Source organism: Oncorhynchus clarkii, chromosome 5, assembly GCF_045791955.1.
Source record: "Oncorhynchus clarkii lewisi isolate Uvic-CL-2024 chromosome 5, UVic_Ocla_1.0, whole genome shotgun sequence".
In the NCBI taxonomy this organism is placed as follows: domain Eukaryota; kingdom Metazoa; phylum Chordata; class Actinopteri; order Salmoniformes; family Salmonidae; genus Oncorhynchus; species Oncorhynchus clarkii.
In genome coordinates, this window is record NC_092151.1 from 56,586,736 (window position 1) to 56,602,872 (window position 16,137).

Genomic DNA, 16,137 nt, shown 5'->3' on the forward strand with positions numbered 1-16,137 from the left:
ACAAGATCATTGACGTCATGATTTGACCCCGTATTTTTCCGAGTTCCCAGTTGTCATGAACGCTACATTAATGTAGCCTAACTGTGAACTCGGGAAAAAAACGTGGTCAAATTATGACCTTCAAGTCGGTGCTCTAGACAGATGCCATAGTTTCCTACTTGGAATTCCAAGTTGGATGACGGTTCAAAACTCATTTTCCCCACGTTTGTAGTTATCTTGAACACACTGAAGTCGGATATTTCCGAGTTCCCAGGTGTTTTGAACGCTGCACAATCAAAGTGTTTGCTACTAACATTGACAATGGCCTAATGTCACGAAAACTATAACAAGTTAACACGTGTGTTTAATTCAACTAGCTAGTAATGGATGAATATTATGAAAGTATTGTTTTCCGATGTGAAGGAGTCGAGGTAAGGGTTTTATCGCATAACGTTAAGTTACTAGCTAACTAACGTTACAATCTCAACCAAGCTGATGATGAGCCAGTTAACCACTGAGAAAGTTAATAGCTAACATCCATTGCTAGCTACTTATTATTACGAAGTTAAAACGTAAAGTATGTTGTTACTGTTTTGATGTAGGATAACGTGTCTTTAGCTGTGGCTACTGACGACTCCGCACTGGTAAAGGCCTATGAAGACGCCCTCCGAACATTTCGGGTAAAGTTTGACAAGTATACAAGTGGATGGATAAACTAATTTAGTGTAGTGCGGAGCCATACATGTTTTCTCCCCTAAATACTTGGCTCTGATGTAGGGTTACTTAGCTAGCTAGCTTCCTTCAGCTCAAGGAGACAAGACAAAGGGAAAGGAAGCGCCTCGTGAGATTTGTCCCTTGTGAGTCGATGGTGGTGGGGAGTATTTTATTACTGATCCCCATTAGCTGCTGCTCCTCTTCCTGGTGTCCAAACAAGCGGCAATTACATACAAAATAAAACAGTACATGACACACTATACCACAACATATCTATACTGAACGAAAATATAAATGCAACAATATAAAATATTTTACTGAGTTACAATTCATATAAGGAAATCAGTCAATTGAAATGAATTAATTAGGCCCTAATCTATATCTGGGAATAAAGACATGCACTTGTTAGTAGCATTAAAAAGAAAGATTGTGGCGTGGATCAGAACCAGTCAGTCAGTATCTGGTGTGACCACCATTTGCCTCATGCAGCACGACACATCTCCTTCACATAGAGTTGATCAGGCTGTTGATTGTGTCCTGTGGAATGTTGTCCCACTCCTCTTCAATGACTGTGCAAAGTTGCTGGATATTGGCGGGAACTGGAACACACTGTCGTACTTGTTGGTACAGAGCATCTCAAACATGCTCAATGGGTGACATGTCTGGTGAGTATGCAGGCCATGGAAGAACTGGGGAATGTTCAGCTTCCAGGAGTTGTGTACAGATCCTTGTGACATGGTGCCTTGCATTTTCATGCTGAAACATGAGGTGATGGCAGCAGATAAATGGCACGGTATCTCTGAATTCTAATTTCCATTGATAAACTGCAATTTAGTTCACTGTCCATACCATAAATGACATTGGAGGCAAAATGAATGTCAATTTCTCTTATGGTAGAAAAATTAACATTTAAATTCTCTGCAACAGCTCTGGTGGACCTTCCTGTAGTCAGCATGCCAATGGCACGCTCTGTCAACTTGAGACATCTGGGTCATTGTGTTGTGTGACAACGGCACATTTTAGTAGCTGTTTATTGGCTCCAGCACAAGGTGCACCTGTAAAATGATCATGCTGTTTAATCAGCTTCTTGATATGCCACTGGTCAGATGGATGGATGCAACATTATTTTGTGAAATAAGCTTTTTGTGCGTATGGAACATTTCTGGGTTCTTTTATTCGGCTCATGAAACATGGGACCCAACACACATGTTGGGATTATATATATTTTTTTCAGTGTAAAATACAAAATCCATAATACAGCAATATTAAAGTGTATAGTAGTGTGTGTCTGTCTCTTCACAATCCGCACTGTTCCATAAGGTGTAGTTTTATCTTAACATTTTTTGTTGTTGATTTGACTGCTTAACTGAGTTAGTTGATGTGGAATAGAGGTCCATGTAGTCATGGCTCTATGTAGTACTGTGCGTTTATTTTATAAACATTTTTAGGGGGTAGAGCAGCTTTAATATTGCAGATTGTAGCTTCCATCAATGTAATTGACTGCATGATTTCCAGTCCCCCATATGTTTATATATATATATATATATATATATATATATACTGCTCAAAATAATTAAGGGAACACTAAAATAACACATCCTAGATCTGAATGAATTAAATATTCTTATTAAATACTTTTTTTCTTTACATAATTGAATGTGCTGACAACAAAATCACACAAAAATTATCAATGGAAATCAAATTTGTCACATTCAAAATTAAAGTGGAAAACCACACTACAGGCTGATCCAACTTTGATGTAATGTCTTTAAAACAAGTCAAAATGAGGCTCGGTAGTGTGTGTGGCCTCCACGTGCCTGTATGACCTCCCTACAACGTCTGGGCATGCTCCTGATGAGGTGGCGGATGATCACCTGAGGGATCTCCTCCCAGACCTGGACTAAAGCATCTGCCAACTCCTGGACAGTCTGGTGCAACGTGGCGTTGGTGGATGGAGCGAGACATGATGTCCCAGATGTGCTCAATTGGATTCAGGTCTGGGGAACGGGTGGGCCAGTCCATAGCATCAATGCCTTCCTCTTGCAGGAACTGCTGACACACTCCAGCCACATGAGGTCTAGCATTATCTTGCATTAGGAGGAACCCAGGGCCAACCGCACCAGCATATGGTCTCACAAGGGGTCTGAGGATCTCATCTCGGTACCTAATGGCAGTCAGGCTACCTCTGGCGAGCACATGGAGGGCTGTGCGGCCCCCCCAAAGAAATGCCACCCCACACCATGACTGACCCACCGCCAAACCGGTCATGCTGGAGGATGTTGCAGGCAGCAGAACGTTCTCCACGGCGTCTCCAGACTCTGTCACGTCTGTCACATGTGCTCAGTGTGAACCTGCTTTCATCTGTGAAGAGCACAGGGCGCCAGTGGCGAAATTGCCAATCTTGGTGTTCTCTGGCAAATGCCAAACGTCCTGCACGGTGTTGGGCTGTAAGCACAACCCCCACCTGTGGACGTCGGGCCCTCATACCACCCTCATGGAGTCTGTTTCTGACCGTTTGAGCAGACACATGCACATTTGTGGCCTGCTGGAGGTCATTTTGCTGGGCTCTGGCAGTGCTCCTCCTTGCTGGGTTGTTGCCCTCCTACGGCCTCCTCCACGTCTCCTGATGTACTGGCCTGTCTCCTGGTAGCACCTCCATGCTCTGGACACTACGCTGACAGACACAGCAAACCTTGCCACAGCTCGCATTGATGTGCCATCCTGGATGAGCTGCACTACCTGAGCCACTTGTGTGGGTTGTAGACTCCGTCTCATGCTACCACTAGAGTGAAAGCACCGCCAGCATTCAAAAGTTACCAAAACATCAGCTAGGAAGCATAGGAACTGAGAAGTGGTCTGTGGTCACCACCTGCAGAACCACTCCTTTATTGGGGGTGTCTTGCTAATTGCCTATAATTTCCACCTGTTTTCTATTCCATTTGCACAACAGCATGTGAAATTTATTGTCAATCAGTGTTGCTTCCTAAGTGGACAGTTTGATTTCACAGAAGTGTGATTGACTTGGAGTTACATTGTGTTGTTTAAGTGTTCCCTTTATTGTTTTGAGCAGTGTATATACATTTTACAAACACAATATATTTTACATTAGTTATCTTTGTGTTTTGTTTTAGTCCCACCCTTCAGCTCCACTCAACCCCTCTCATCTATCTCTTAGCAACATCCAGTAGTACTTTGCATTTCCCATAGTCTGTTCTGGACATGGGGACTGTGAAGAGACCTCTGGTGGCATGTCTTGTGGGGTATGCATGGGTGTCTGAGCATTTAAACTGACAGCTCGGTGCTTTCAGCATGTTAATACTTCTCCCAAAGACAAGTACCTTAATTTCTGGACTATTAAGCGCACCTGAATATAAACCGCACCCACTGAATTATTAAAAAATATGTATTTTGTACATAAATAAGCCGTACATGTCTATAAGCCGCAGGTGCCTACCGGTACATTGAAACAAATGAACTTTACACAGTCTTTAAACAAAACACGGCTTGTAACAAAAATAAATAGGCTTTAACGAAACACGGCATTATGTGACGGTACTCAGTGAAAGCGGGAAAAATCCATAAATTAGCCGCGTCATTGTATAAACCGCGAGGTTCAAAGCGTGGGAATAAAGTAGCGGTTTATAGTCTGGAAATTACGGTAATGATGCAGTCAACCTCTCCTCTACTGTGAGCCAGGAGAGATTGACATGCATGTTATTGATGTTAGTTCCCCGTGTACATTTAAGGGCCAGCCCTGCTGCTCTGTTCTGGGCCAACTGTAATTTGCCTATGTCCCTCTTTGTGGCGGCCAGAATTTGACCATAATTTGACTGAGCAGTAGTCCAGGTACGACAAAACTGGTGTCTGTAAGACTTGTTTTGTTGACGGCGACGTCTTGAAACAAAAAACAGTACATGAATGTCACCCTAATGAATCTACTTTGTTTCGTTCATACTTCAGAGCTTAAACAATGAAAAAGAGAGTAGTGAGAAGCTTTGCGACAATCTACAGAAATTGTTTGAATCAGAACTGTCCAAATCTTGTGTGCCAGGTCTGGAACCAGGTGACCCAAGGGCAGACTCCAAGGTAATAAGTCTATAGATAGAAGACTGACATTTTTGGGGTGTGCAGGCTTGAAGCTTTTTCTCATCATTGTTTCATCTTGGTATCTGAGTCTAAATGTTTTGTGGTCAGAGGATGGCCCCTTCTAACTCATGACATTCACCCCTTGTGAATCGAAGAATGGGAGGCACGTGTTAAAACCCCACAAAAAATAGCATGAATGTCTCCTTCATGTCTGGCTGCCTTTCAGATTATTTTGTGCCCAATAGAAATGAATGGTAATTAATGTATTGTGCCATTTTGGAGTTACTTTTAATATAATTAAGAATAAAATATGTTTCTAAACACTTCTACATTAATGTGGATGCTACCATGATTACAGGTAATCCTGAATGAATTGTGAATAAGGATGAATGAGAAAGTTAAGAGGGTCAAATATCATACCCCCAAGACATGACAATGATCCAATAACGAATCCTGCATTTTCTCCTGTAATATTTGTTTCATCCTTAGAGCTGTAATGATGAAAAAGAGAGCAAAGAGAAGCTTGGAAACAACCCACCGAAATTGACAGACTCAAAACTCCCCAAATCTCATGTGTTGAGTAAGGAGCCGGTTGAACCAAAGGCAAACTCAAAGGTAATCAGTTGGGCTATACGGGAGACTTGAGTTTTTTGGGATGTGGTCAGCAGGTGGCACCTTCCAAGTCATGAGATTCATCCTTGTGAATTGAGGATGGGAGGAATGTCTTAAAACCAAATAGAAGAACACTTTTCCAAAATGGAGTCCTGAATAATCTCCATCGTTTCATCTTTTAGAGGGGTGAAAAATAGAGCGGTGAGAAGCTTGCAGACAATCCGCCGACGCTGTCTGAATCATATGTGCCAACCAAAGGACCCGTTGACCCGAAGACCAATTCTCTTGTCACTAGGCTGTTGATGGGTTCAGCTCCACTAGTAACAACATTGCTGATTGGAAGAGGATGGAAAGAGATTGGAGGACACCTCAACAAGAGGGACGAGAGGAGCTGTCCTCACCTCAGGCACCTAAGTTTGCTCAAGTGAGTCTGGGTTCTGTTCCCTCTGTTTCAGGACACCTGGAATACATCGTTGACCAATGGCCATGCTTTACTGAGGTCTGATGTTTACTGACAAGGAAGTTTGCATTCAATTATTTGACTTGTCACTATAGCATGTGACAATTCTGATATTTGTTGTAAGATTTGTGTGTGTGTGATATTTAGGAAAAAGACTATGGCAAAAGCAGCTATGACTTTGGCAAGGAGCATGGGGTTAAGAAGAAGCCAAGTGGCCGGCGAGAGGTACCAAACAATCACCCCTTTTCCTTCTTTCCTCCAGTGCCACCGCCCAAGGACTCTCTGGTGAGACTGCTGTGTGTGTTCTTACCTACATTTCTATCTTCAACCTGTGTGAGACTATTGTGTTTATTTATTTACTTATCTATTGTTCACCTAATACCTTTTTCACTGTGCTGTTGGATTCGGCGCACGTGACAAATGCACTTTGATTTGATTAGGTACCTCCAGCCTGTACATCCAACAAGAATAATGTTATTCAATGTCTGTGGTATTATGTCGTGGGTGTGCAATAAATTGAGTTATAAATAAGAGCTACTCAGCTTGTATTTCATATACGTGCCTTCGGAAAGTATTCAGATCCCTTGATTTTTGCTACATTTTGTTAGGTTACAGCCTTATTCCAAATTGTTTATCCCCCTCATCAATCTACACACAGTACCCCATAATGACGAAGCAAAAACAGGTTTTCAGAAATGTTTTCTAATTTGTATATTTTTTAAACCAGCTTAAATATCACATTTACTTAAGTATTCAGACCCTTTACTCGGTGTTGAAGCACCTTTGGCAGCGATTACAGCCTTGATTCTTCTTGGGTATGAAGCTACAAGCTTGGCACACCTGTATTTGGGGAGTTTCACCCATTCTCTGCAGATCCTCTCAAGCTCTGTCAGGTTGGAAGGGGAGTGTTGCTGCACAGCTCTTTTCAAGTCTCTCCAGAGATGTTCAAGCGGGTTCAAGTCCGGGCTCTTGCTGGGCCACTCAAGGACATTGAGACTTGTCCCGAAGCCACTTCTGCGTTGTCTTGACTGTGTGCGTAGGGTCGTTGTCCTGTTGGAAGGTTATCCTTTGCCCCAGTCGGAGGTCCTGAGCGCTCTGGAGCAGGTTTTCATTAAGGATCTCTCTCTACTTTTCTCTGTTCATCTTTGCCTTGATCCTGACTAGTCTCCCTGTCCCTACTGCTGAAAAACATCCCCACAGCATGATGATGCTGCCACCACCATGCTTCACCGTAGGGATGGTGTCAGGTTTCCTTCAGATGTGACGCTTTGCATTCAGGCCGACGAGCTCAATCTTGGTTTCATCAGACCAGAGAATCTTATTTCTTAATTTCTGGGAGTCTTTAGGTGCCTTTTGGCAAACTCCAAGCGGGCTATCATGTCCCTTTTTACTGAGGAGTGGCTTCCGTCTGGCCACTCAACCATGAAGGCCTGGTTGGCGGAGTGCTGCAGAGATGGTTGTCCTTCTGGAAGGTTCTCCCATCTCCACAGAGGAACTCTAGAGCTCTGTCAGAGTGACCATCGGGTTCTTGGTCTCCTCCCTGACCAAGGCCCTTCTCCCCCGATTGCTCAATTTGGCCGGGCGGCCAGCTCTAGAAAGAGACACAGTCCTGTTTCGTAGCTCTACGGACAATTCCTTCGACCTCATGGCTTGGTTTTTGCTCTGACATGCACTGTCAACTGTGGGACCTTATATGGACAGGTGTGTGCTTTCCAAATCATTTCCAACCAATTGAATTTACCACAGGTGGACTCCAATCAAGTTGTAGAAACATCTCAAGGATGATCAATGGAAACGGGATGCACCTGCAACTCAATCTCGAGTCTCATAGCAAAGGGTCTGAATACTTATGTAAAATAAGGTATTTCAGTTTTGTATAAATTTGAAAAAATTTCTGAACCTGTTTTTGCTTTGTTATCATGGGGAATTGTGTGTGTGTAAATTGCTGATGATTTTTTTGTGTTTAATACATTTTAGAATAAGGCTGTAACGTAACAATGTGGAAAAAGTCGAAGGGTCTGAATACTTTTCGAATGCACTGTAGGTGTAATAATGGTATCTTCTCCTCCAGGACTTCCTGCCTCCTCCTCCTCCACCTCCTCCACCGTGTGTATGGCCCCCCTGAGCAGTGCTGGCCGATGCTAGCGATGGGCTAGACTCAGCCGTGACAGACATATCCAGCATGCTCCTGTCCTGGTACCTGTGTGGCTACCACACCGGCTGCTACATGGTTAGCAAGAGCCTTTTCCATTTCTAGACCATGCATTCCTATTGACAGACACTGCCATGTGCATTCAAAAAGTATTCAGACCTATTGACTTTTTCCACATTTCGTTACGTTACAGCCTTATTCTAAAATTAATAACCCTCCTCAATCTACACACAATACCCCATAATGACAAAGCAAAAACATTTTTTCACATTTATTACAATAAAAAAACGGATACCTTACTTAGCAAAAGGTCTGAATACTTATGTATGAGCCTTGAAATTGAGCCCAGGAGCATCCTGTTTCCATTGATCCTCCTTGATGTTTCTACAACTTGATTGGAGTCCACCTGTGGTAAATTAAATTGATTGGACATGATTTGCAAAGGTACACACCTGTTTATATAAGGTCCAACAATTGACGGTGCATGTCCGAGCAAAAACCAAGCCATGAGATCGAAGGAATTGTCCGTAGAGATCTGAGACAGGATTGTGTCGAGGCACAGATCTGGGGAAAGGTACCAAAACATTTATGCAGCATTGAAGGTTCCCAAGAACCCAGTGGCCGCCATCATTCTTAAATGGAAGAAGTTTGCAACCACCAAGACTCTTCCTAGAGCTGGCCGCCTGGCCATACTGAACAATTGGGGGAGAAGGGCCTTGGTCAGGGAGGTGACCAAGAACCCGATGGTCCCTGACAGAGCTCCAGAGTTCCTCTGTGGAGATGGGAGAACCTTCCAGAAGGACAACCATCTCTGCAGCACTCCACCAATTTGGTCTTATTAATGGTAGAGTGGTAAAGGACTCTCACACCATGAGAAACAAGATTCTCTGGTCTGATGAAACCAAAATTGAACTCTTTGGGCTGAATATCAAGTGTCACGTCTGGAGGAAACCTTGCATCATCCCCACGGTGAAGCATGGTTGTGGCAGCATCATGCTGTGGGGATGTTTTTCAGGGACTGTCTGGTAGATGAGTCCAGGATCGAGGGAAAGATGAATGGCGCAAAGTACAGAGCGATCCTTAATGAAAACCTGCTCCAGAGCTCTCAAGACCTCCGACTGGGGCGACGGTTCACCTTCCAACAGGACAACGACCCTGAGCACACAACCAAGACAACACAGGAGTGGCTTCGGGGCAAGTCTCTGAATGTCCTTGAGTGGCCTTCAAGAGCCCGGACTTGACCACGATCGAACATCTCTGGAGAGACCTGAAAATAGCTGTGCAGTGACGCTCCCCATCCAACCAGCCAGAGCTTGAGAGGATCTGCAGAGAAGAATAGGATAAACTCTCCAAATACAGGTGTGTCAAGCTTGTAGCGTCATACTCAAGGCTGTAATCACTGCCAAAGGTGTTTCAACAAAGTATTGAGTAAAGGGTATTTAAAAAAATTTTGTTGCAAAGTTTTCTAAAAAAAAACAGTGTTTGCTTTGTCATTATGGGGTATTGTGTGTAGATTGATGAGGGGGGGAAAACTATTTAATCAATTTTAGAATAGGGCTGTAACGTAGCAAAATGTGGAAAAAGTCAAGGGGTCTGAATACTTTCCGAATGCACTGTAGGATTCTAGGTAAATGTCAGTACTCCTCATTTAACATTTCAGGGTCTCGTATGGGGTATGACATGAATACACATTTTTCTTGTCAACCTTAAATTGACATCTCCTTGATATCCTTCTCTCAGATCGTGATTTTGCGCTGAACTGCTTTGTAGTGGTTCCATAATGAAATATGGAACTTAACTTGTTGGTACTTAGGCAATGCAACAGACGAAAAACAAGTCGCAGAAGGGCTGATAAAGAGAAACAGGCAGAGGAATAAGGTAAAGTGATATACCTTCATGTGGTTTCAATTCCAATTCCACTGCTTTATCAAAGGTTATTTTAAATATTTGAATTGGGATGTGGGATGGCACTGACACTATCTATCGATTAAAACTGTAGGTCTATTTGAATCTTACAAAAGTAAAGGCCTAAGTCTTGCGTACGGGTCGCAGTGGTGGGTATTATATGGGGCTTTGGTGACAAAATGGATGGCACTGTGATAGACTGCATCCAATTTATTGAGTAGGGTATTGGAGGCTATTTTGTAAATGACATCGCTGAAGTCGAGGATCGGTAGGATGGTCAGTTTTACAAGGTTATGTTTGGCAGCATGAGTGAAGGATGCTTTGTTGCGAAATAGGAGGCCAATTCTAGATTTAACTTTGGATTGGAGATGTTTGATGTGAGTCTGGAAGGAGAGTTTACAGTCTAACCAGACACCTAGGTATTTGTAGTTCTCCACATATTCTAAGTCAGAACCGTCCAGAGTAGTGATGTTGGACGGGCGGGCAGGTGCAGGCAGCGAAGGAGAGTTGTATGGCATTGAAGCTCGTCTGGAGGGTTGTTAACACAGTGTCCAAAGAAGGGCCAGAAGTATACAGAATGATGTCGTCTGCGTGGAGGTGGATCAGGTTTAAGACCCAAGATTGGGGAAGAAGAGGAAAGAGCTGTCCTGTTGCAACAGGACAAGAGTTCCAAAGACTGAATGTTCGTGTACTACACAGAGATAGTCTAATTTGGGGCCCTGCGTCACAGTTTGCAGGTTTTTTTCTTACTGAAAATGTGTGTTTTGACAAGAAGGTGATGTGGATAAGCAGTTAGGGGTATGTTGACCCTAGTTCAATATGGTGTTAAGTCAGCTCTTTAAGAGGCTTTTTGGAAAACTATCCTTACTTTTCAGTTTTTGTACACTTTTCAGGTTTTTTTTTATACTGTTGATAAAAGGTTTGCCAAGGATAGTTTTTGGGGGAAAGAGAAAATAATAGGATGCAAGTTTTTGGTCAAATGGAAACCATTAGAATGAATTGTTGATCCCTCAGCTGTTGTCAGGAAATGTTAGTTTCAGTTCATTTGAGGAATTTATTTTACTGCTGTACATTGCAAATATATTGAACAAAAAGAATGCAACATACAACCATTTCTGCAATTTTACTGAGTTATAGTTCATATAAGGAAATCAGTCAATTGAAATGAATTCATTAAATCCTAATCTGGATTTCACATGACGACAGGGGCGCAGTCACTTGGTCACCCACTTGGGAGCCAGGCCCAGCCTATGAGAATGCATTTTTCCCCACAAAATAGCTTTTATTATACACAGAAGTACTCCTCAGTTTAATCAGCTGTCCGGATGGCTGGTCTCAGACTATCCCGAAGGTGAAGAAGACGGATATGGAGGTTCTGGGCTGGCGTAGTTACACGTTGTGTGGCCGTACTGCCAAATTCTCTAAAACAAGGTTTGAGGCAGCATATGGTAAAATATAAAGTTCTCTGGCAACAGCTCTGGTGGACATTCTTGCAGTCAGCATGCCAATTGCAGGCTCCCTCAAAACATTGAGACATCTGTGGCATTGTGTTGTTTTTTTAAAAGTGGCCTTTCATTGGCCCCAGCACAAGGTGCACCTGTGTAATGATCATGCTCATCAGCTTCTTGATATGCCACACCTGTCAGGTAGATGGATTATCTTGGCAAAGGAGATGCTCACTAACAGGGATGTAAACAAATTTGTGCACATATCAAGAATAAGCTTTTTGTCTGAATGGGACATTTCTTCTCTGATCTTTTATTTCAGCTCATGAAATATGTGACCAATACTTTACATGTTGCGTTTTATATGTTTGTTCAGTATATATTCGGACAATCTGGGTGCTGTTTTCTCTGTTTCAGGACATCTGGAATACATTGTTGACCAATGGTCATGCTTCACTGATGTCTGCTTACTGATAAGGAAGTTTGCGTTCAATTATTTCATACTTGTCACTTGCTTTTTTTGTCAAGAGAAAAGGATTACGACCAAGTCACATGCCTTGTCATTTTGTTATGCTTGTTTTATTTAGATGCAATTGAATAGTAATTGTTTAAAAGGATAGCAGACATGATAAACAATATAATATCTGACTGGTGGCAATTGGGTCTCTCAAACCACCCAGCATGGTTTACTCATCTCCTCACATTTATCCCTGAGATTCACCACATAGTTTTCTTCAGGACGTAAGAACTATAGTGTCAATATTATGCCAATTAATTAAACTGTTTCTCAGAAATGTGTGAGCGAGTAGGGACTAGTTACATTTTTACACTTTTATAAAACACTAATGTAATATTTGCAAAAATATGCTATTTTTCAGATGCGTCAAGTATATGTGCAGCCTAAATGCAGAAAATGTGGTTTAAATCATTATTTGAGTCTTAAATGACACACACCCTCACCAGTCACCACGAAATTTAACGTAATAATAGTCTATGATCTGTGTGGATGACGCAGTGTTCCAGATATAACACTGGGGGCCAATTTGGAACGACTCTTAGGTCAAGGATGAGGAGATGGGAAGCAGATGTGGTTTGACGTAGATGGTCAAAAGATCAACTGACCCTTAGACTCTCAAAAGAGCATTGATTTAGTATCTCTATTGGGAATTTGAATACTGTAGTTAGACAATTTTATGTAAAGAGTTCTTTGCAGAAACGCTGTAAGATTTCTATAGATTTTTGTCTAGGATACACAATAGCTGCCAATATACAGTACCAGTCAAAATGTTTTTTTTTATTTTCTTTTAGTATTTTCTACATTGTAGAATAATAGTGAAGACATCAAAATTATGAAATAACACATATGGAATCATGTGGTAACCAAAAAAGTGTTAAACAAATCTAAATATATTTTATATTTGCGATTCTTCAAAGTAGCCACCCTTTTCCTTGATGTTCAGGTTATTAACAGCTATTATTCGGTGTAGCATGGGTATTTCATGTGAACAGAAAAAAGCCAGCCAACAACTCAAACTTTGCTATTTTGAATATCACATTGACGCCTCTCAATCATTTTGGGGCGTCAACTCTAAAACTCTAATTCTCCTGAGGGAAGAATTTGTTGGAAATGGCAGTTTTCCAGACAAAATGCCAGAGTTTGAGTTGAATAAGTTATGTTCCCCTTAGAAAATGGCAAAAGCACATGTATACAAAACAAAACATAAATCCAGACCATTGCACTTCTCTCTCCAGTGTCTATGTACTGACATGTGGAACTGATAGATGCTCACACACACGTTACAATTTACACACATTTCAAAACATTAACATGTAAACTTTCTTTTTTCTCCCCGTTATGTGTTGGACACCAGTAAGACTAGCTGTCACCATTGGCGTGGGGTAATGGGGATCCTAATAAATCAAATGTATAGGCAATGTGAACACATTTGACTCAACATGTCACCTGTCAAATCCTTCCATCATTTTAGTGTTATGATTATAGCAACAGATGATGTCAATGAAAAGTTGGTCCAGGTGGTCTGCCAGCCGGAATACGAGCCCAGACGTCTAGACCTACTGCTGCGCCTGCCCCGCCCGCGTCTCTTTGCTATCGACCTCCAATCGGGTTCAGTGCATTTCAGCACCATAATCGGCAGCCAGCTCCTCCTCCTCAGCGCTACCTACTCAGTGTTGGTACTGACGACCAGCTCCCACGACTTTCTGGAAACGCGCTCCCCTGAAGAAGACTCAATCCAGACACCAGATGAAAATAATTATTGAAAAGTTCTTTAGTTAATGCTTGCTGAAATAACATGATTATGTTTTATAAAGGGTTTATAGGCCTACCAATAGGTTTCTAACTTCTAAAAAGTACATTGCTCAATGACTTGGACAGATGGTTTTGTGTGCTATCAATTCACACACAGCACGAATGGACACTAATGCATATAGCTCATAATGGTGAAACTGTTGAAACTGTTAGATTGTCTATGTTTATAAGCTACCATTGCAGACAGAAACATGGACATGCCAAACTAAACTTGTTTCTTCTCTGTAGTAAGCAGACATTGTCCTAGGATTAGAAGTTTGGTTGGGTTCCCATGGTAAGAGGATTGGGTTTAGGATTTACTTTATTGTAATATAATTGTATTGTAGAAACTTGTTTAGAAATGCCAGAGCATCGAAATGTTTATCATTTGAGTGACCATTATTTTGTGTTTGATATTGTCAAGTAGGTTACAGTGTACTAGAGCAAAAATAAATAAGTTCTCTGTGTCTCTGTACCCACAGTGTGATGCGGATCAGCAATGTGCAGTTGGCAAAGGTGCAAGAATTGGGAAGTTGTGCGAGTGTTCACGGGGAACGAGGGAATCGAGGATGACAGCTACCATCTGATCAATCATCACACTGTATGAGGACAAATGGTGTTTTCTCAAATGTTTCTCTTTTAGATATGTAAATGCTTAAGAATTTAATAAACGTTTTTGAATACTTCTCTTTAATTAAAGAAGTAAACGTCTTTACTACCTACATCTCTGCATTGAAAATGTTGGGAGATATTACTCTAGAGGGTGCAACAGAGCTGAAATTTCAAGAGGCAAAAAATGTCCACGTGAAAAGGAAACTAGCACCTATTTTTATTAATAATAATAAATACAAATATTAAGGCATTGTATTATCTGTCATTATTATGCTACCTTAATAATCAAAATTGGCCTTAATTGATTTATTTTAGACTTTATTTTCAATTTGTCCAGAGAATATAGATTTGTATCAGATTGAAAATGTAGGACAGCAATGACAAAGCAGTGATGATTTATTTATATACAGTGCCTTAACGTATTCACACCCCTTGACTTTCCACATTTCATTGTGGGATTCAAATTGATTTGTCTTTTTTTGTCAACGAGCTACACAAAATTCTCTGTCAAAGTGGAAGAAAAATTATATTATAAAAAAATTAACTTATTCCAGAGATGGAATAATGTGTCACTGAACAAAGTGTGGGGTGGGGGGGTGGGGTCCAAATCAAAAGTAACAGTCTGTATCTGGTGTGGCCACCAGCTACATTAAGTACTGCAGTGCATCTCCTCATGGACTGCTCCAGATTTGCCTGTTCTTGCTGTGAGATGTTACCCTGGTCTTCTACCCAAGGCACCTGCAAGTTCCCAGACATTTCTGTGGGGAATGGCCCTAGCCCTCACCCTCCGATCCAACAGGTCCCAGGCGTGCTCAATGGGATTGAGATCCGGGCTCTTCGCTGGCCAAGGCAGAACACTGACATTCATGTCTTGCAGGAAATCAAGCACAGAACGAGCAGTATGGTTGGTGGCATTGTTATGCTGGAGGGTCATGTCAGGATGAGCCTGCAGGAAGGGTACCACATGAGGGAGGAGGATGTCTTCCCTGTAACGCACAGCGTGGAGATTGCCTGCAATGACAACAAGCTCAGTCCGATGATGCTGTGACACACCGCCCCAGACCATGACCGACCCATCCCGCTCCAGAGTACAGGCCTCGGTGTAACGCTCATTCCTTCGACGATAAACGTGAATCCGACCATCACCCCTGGTGAGATAAAACTGCAACTCGTCAGTGAAGAGCACATTTGGCAGTCCTGTCTGGTCCAGCGATGGTGGGTTTGTGCCCATAGGCGACGTTGTTGCCTGTGATGTTTGGTGAGGACCTGCCTTAGAACAGGCCTACAAGCCCTGTCCAGCCTCTCTCAGACTATCGCAGACAGTCTGAGCAATGATGAAGGGATTGTGTGTTCCTGGTGTAACTCGGGCAGTTGTTGTTGCCATCCTGTACCTGTCCCGCAGGTGTGATGTTCGGATGTACCGATCCTGTGCAGTTGTTGTTACACATGGTCTGCCACTGCGAGGATGTTCAGCTGTCCGTCCTGTCTCCCTGTAGCACTGCCTTAGGTGTCTCACAGTACGGAATTGCAATTTATTGCCCTGGCCATATCTGCAGTCTTATAGTTAGATTAGATTAAACTTTGTCATTGAACAAGTACAAACAAGTACACCACAATTAAATGCTGTTAGCATCTAACCAGAAGTGCAAATACAAGATTACAAAAAATGTACAAGTGAAACAATTAAGTACAATCTTTGTTATTAAGTGGGATGTATTATTGTGCAATGAAGGCAAATTGAAAGTGCAAGGAGGCATGCAACTGAAATGCAGGGAGAGCAGCAATGAGGTTACCGAGGTAGACATGTACATGTACAACTGAATAATGTCCTTAATCAGACTTTGCAAAGCAATGTCAGAGTCAA

General features: G+C 42.1%; 1 protein-coding gene across 3 annotated transcripts; it reads left to right on the forward strand.

Moving 5' to 3' along the window:
* Nucleotides 1–255: 255 nt before the first annotated feature.
* LOC139410108 (leiomodin-2-like) lies at nucleotides 256–14,265 on the forward strand. 3 transcript variants are annotated; one of them, XR_011634451.1, is made up of 7 exons: nucleotides 256–410; nucleotides 582–659; nucleotides 5,269–5,394; nucleotides 5,574–5,815; nucleotides 5,999–6,136; nucleotides 7,923–8,081; nucleotides 9,817–9,881. XR_011634451.1 is itself a non-coding variant. In XM_071155551.1 (6 exons), exons 4-6 carry the CDS (start codon nucleotides 5,738–5,740, stop codon nucleotides 7,974–7,976), a joined length of 270 nt encoding a protein of 89 aa, XP_071011652.1. In that variant the 5' UTR covers nucleotides 269–410; nucleotides 582–659; nucleotides 5,269–5,394; nucleotides 5,574–5,737; the 3' UTR covers nucleotides 7,977–12,777. The 3 variants fall into 3 exon arrangements, 1 of the variants encoding a protein (XP_071011652.1); XM_071155551.1 differs by having other exon boundaries at nucleotides 269–410; nucleotides 7,923–12,777; XR_011634452.1 differs by lacking the exons at nucleotides 256–410; nucleotides 582–659; nucleotides 5,269–5,394; nucleotides 9,817–9,881 and adding an exon at nucleotides 14,144–14,265 and having other exon boundaries at nucleotides 5,719–5,815.
* Nucleotides 14,266–16,137: the final 1,872 nt, after the last annotated feature.